The sequence below is a fragment of the Notothenia coriiceps genome, unplaced genomic scaffold, assembly GCF_000735185.1.
Source record: "Notothenia coriiceps isolate Sejong01 unplaced genomic scaffold, NC01 NC01_scaffold00026145, whole genome shotgun sequence".
NCBI classification, from domain to species: domain Eukaryota; kingdom Metazoa; phylum Chordata; class Actinopteri; order Perciformes; family Nototheniidae; genus Notothenia; species Notothenia coriiceps.
In genome coordinates this window covers 1-3,760 of record NW_011358846.1, presented here as the reverse complement: position 1 = coordinate 3,760, position 3,760 = coordinate 1, and the positions used below count along the sequence as shown (strand labels likewise).

Genomic DNA, 3,760 nt, shown 5'->3' with positions numbered 1-3,760 from the left:
CACATACGCTCCTCCGTGACGATGACCACTTGCGTAAAAAAAAAAAAAAACACATTTGAAAAGTGGGGGGGGACACAAACGGGATTTTGTCCCCAGTGGAAATTACGCCCATGCCGACACCGGCCTCCTCCGGCGTTATACCCTAACGGGCGCGTTTCAGAAGCATTTCAGAAGCGGAGTGTCTTGCCTGCCGGCTCGCAGTTTTTGTTGATTTGGGCATATTTCCTGGACAGGCTACTTTGTACAGACAAAGTTAATAATAATTGTAATATCCCAGTTATAAACGACATGAATCAAAGATATGTTGCTGTATTTTAGTGGTAAAAAAATGCATTCATCATCATAATCATTCTATAGCCTATATATAATTTACACAGTGCCTGTAAACCGGAGGAGAACGCTGGCATTTCTCCTCCTACTTGAAAGACTACGGAGGGATAGGGTCTGCAAAATTAGTTTGTGTGTGTGTATATGCTATATGCTCTGAAGGTTCCACTTCCTGCCTGCCCGACCTTACCCCTAGATTCCACCTGGTCCGTCTGTGGCGCGTTACGGCTGCGCCGCGGTGCTCACGGCGATCGCGTTGATCGCGGCCACTCTAGTCAATGGGTGCTATTCCTCCACACGCGGCGCGTTACGGCCCAGAAGCATCCCAGAAGCGCCTCGGGGCAGGGCTCCTCTACAATTAGGATGAATCCTATTTTTGACGCGGCGCAGCCGTAACGTAAGGTCGGGCAGGCAGGAAGTGGAACGGTCAGAGCATATAGCATATTGTGGTGACACCATATTGTGGACCATAATTCACCTTGCTTGTTGTGTTGCTACACGGACCCTTTAGTGGGAACACCGGTAGTGTTAGCTATTCAGTCCTGCTGGCTTGTCATGCAGAGCAGACGTGTATTACCTTCTGGATGTTAACCTATAATAAAGAGTGGAACTCCATTCTAAACACACTGCCTCCGACTCCCTTTCCTCGGCACCACAATACATTTAATTTCATTGTGATATTACGTTTTTATATATATTTCTTCCCTATAAAGTTATAATGTGAAACATGTTAGCACACTGTGTAATTTAAGATCAAACCACGAGAGAGTGAAGTCCTGTTTGTGTGATGAATGTTGCACCGTCACTCTGTGTGTCTGGAACTCTCTCTGGAGTTGCTTTTAACAGAGCTCGTAGCTGGATCAGAGTTTTCATGCTGCAAGAGTAATTCACTGAGAACCATAAACACAACTGAATTGTTTCATGTATGTTCAGAATGTTCACCAGGTGGTTAACTTTCACTGCCTTTCTGTGCGCCGCTGATGGCCGCGGCTCTGTGAGCGTTGCACCAACCTGCAGGGTCAAAGGTCAACCAGAGGCAGAGCTGACTCTGAACTGTGGAGACGGAAAGAAAGCAGGTCAGTAAAGAGGACGGACACAGGCTTCTCAGCACGAGTGTATCATCAGCATCATCCACCCCGCTGTACCATGTGACCTGTGCTCCATGGGTTGTAGCTTCTTATTGTTAAACATTTATCATTTAAAAATAAATGTTTTCATCATTATGTCAGTGTCCTTGTTTTAGTTGATTTGAGTGTTTAAAGGCAGTTTCAGGTACCAGGTGATTTGGTAATTATCGGAGAGAGGTGGAGAAGTGACTTTGTATCAGAAAAGGCATCTGTTTTTTTGCACCAGCGTTAGGCCTGGAAACCCCTGAAGTCACATTGAACTTTTATTAGGAATCTCCTTCTTTAAGACTCTTAAAAGCTTTAAAAGTGATGAGTTGTGTATTTACTAAGGTATTGAAAATATCTTAAACTGTTTCCCACAGATCTTTTTCCAATAATCTTAATAAAAACGATGGACTTTTAGACAAGGAAACTGGAAGTGCAAAACTCATTCCTTCTCCTTCTGTGTTTGAGGACTCATTCCTGCTTGTGCTCACCCTTTCTGCAGGTGTGGTTCAGTACTGGCACACCCCTTTTGGAAACCTTCAGACCCCTGGTTTCCACAGTAACATGGACCCCGTCTTCATGCTTCATGATGGAAGCCTGAAGGTCCCCAACCCCAGCCTCCTGCACCGCGGCCTGTACTACTGCCTCCTGCAGCAAACAGAGGTAACTGTACTGTGGCCCTACGAGCTGATTGTGGGTCAGCTTAGTGATGAAGAGGAGCAGGTACACAGCGGAGGTGAGGAGCGTGATGAGTTCAGGTTCAGGAGGGACGTCGGGTCCTTGGAAGAGATGCAGGCAGGCGTTTCAGACGCTCACTTTGCAGGAGCTGTGGCGGCTTCAGTTCTGCTGACGTTCGTGGTTGGCTTCAGCGCTGGAGCTCTGAGCATGACCCCTGTCCTCAGGTCAGTCCAGGCATTTGTTTACACTGGGATCAGATTCATAACACTTTTTGTAATTATTCTTTCATCCTCAGAATTTTAAATAAATGTTTTGCCAGATTATGTTTTCTCAAGACACCTTTTTTTTATCTTGACCTTTGACCTCCAAAATTGTATGAGCCAATTATTGAGTCCAGGTGAACAAAGTTTGAAGATTGTCTTCCCTTATTGTTCCTAAGTCATAAACACAGGACAGAGAAACCATGAGATCAGATGTTCTTCCTCCCTCTCTTCTCAGGGCCTCCCTACCTAACTCAGAGAACTCTGAGAACTCATTTGAATGCTGAAATGAAAGGACCAATGAATGCCAAAAAAAACAATGACATACAATTTGCCAGGGCTAGGGTAAAAAACGTGAAATAATAAACATCACCAGGTAACTTCCCAAATGGATCGCTGATAGATATTTTGTATTTTTGAGGTTTCTAAAAAGTGATGTTTAACTATGCAAATAAGGCAGTTTGTAATGCTAACTTTTGGTCAATAAAGAAAATAATCTACAACAGTCAAAGTGAGTAAAGCAAACGGCTTAATTTCTGAAAAGATGTGTAATCTCCATCATGTCCTCTCCAGGTGTTTAGGGAACCTCTCCATGAGGTTTCAATCACAACGACAACGCACAACTGGCTCTGAGGTCACCATGGCAACACTATCGCCCATGTACGAAAACCAAGCGTGGGACAGCGACGCCGACTCTGCTCATTGTTCAACCATGGAGACTACCATTACCCCCCCCCACCAAACCTCAGAGAAGCTTCTGGGAAAATTGACAGGAGCAAGAAACTGAGCTGGAAGGATGTGACAACATGAGGGAAGAGGAGGAGGAAGAGGAGGAGGAAGGAAAAGGTTTGAAGGGAAATAATGAAGAGTGTGATGGGGAGGCCAAGGAAGAGCAGTTTAATCATTTCTATCGAAGCGAGGATGGAGAGAGACAAACCCAAACAGATGAAGACACGGATAGTAAAGATGGAGAGGAGAAAGAAAGTAGAGAAGGAGGGGAGGAAAATACAGAAGTGAGAAAGGAGGAGGAAGAGGTGGAGGAGGCAGATAGGGAGGAAAATAGCAGCAATGAGGATGGAGAGGAGGGGGAGGAGGAGAGAAGTAGAGATGGGGAGGACGAAGATACAGACAGCAATAACGAAGAGACAGGAAGTAAAGGAGGAGGAGGAGCAGAAACTCTGCCCCCTGCAGGCCGCCCCAGCCGTGTCCTCCGTCTGTACCAGTATGACGAGGACGGCCAGAGGTTCGCTCACCTTCCACAGCCGGCCCCAGAGGAGCCAGGCCCCACCCTCCGGCTCAAGCAGCGCCCCCTCTCTCTGAAACGCCTCAACACCATCATGGCCGCCGCCTCGGCAGAGCCGCTGAGCACCAGAGAACCGGGGG

General features: G+C 46.5%; 1 protein-coding gene across 1 annotated transcript; it reads left to right on the top strand.

Moving 5' to 3' along the window:
• The first annotated feature begins 1,261 nt into the window (after positions 1–1,261).
• Positions 1,262–3,414, top strand: LOC104956614 (uncharacterized). Its single transcript, XM_010784126.1, has 3 exons — positions 1,262–1,403; positions 1,942–2,341; positions 2,951–3,414. Exons 1-3 carry the CDS (start codon positions 1,262–1,264, stop codon positions 3,162–3,164), a joined length of 756 nt encoding a protein of 251 aa, XP_010782428.1. The 3' UTR covers positions 3,165–3,414.
• Positions 3,415–3,760: the final 346 nt, after the last annotated feature.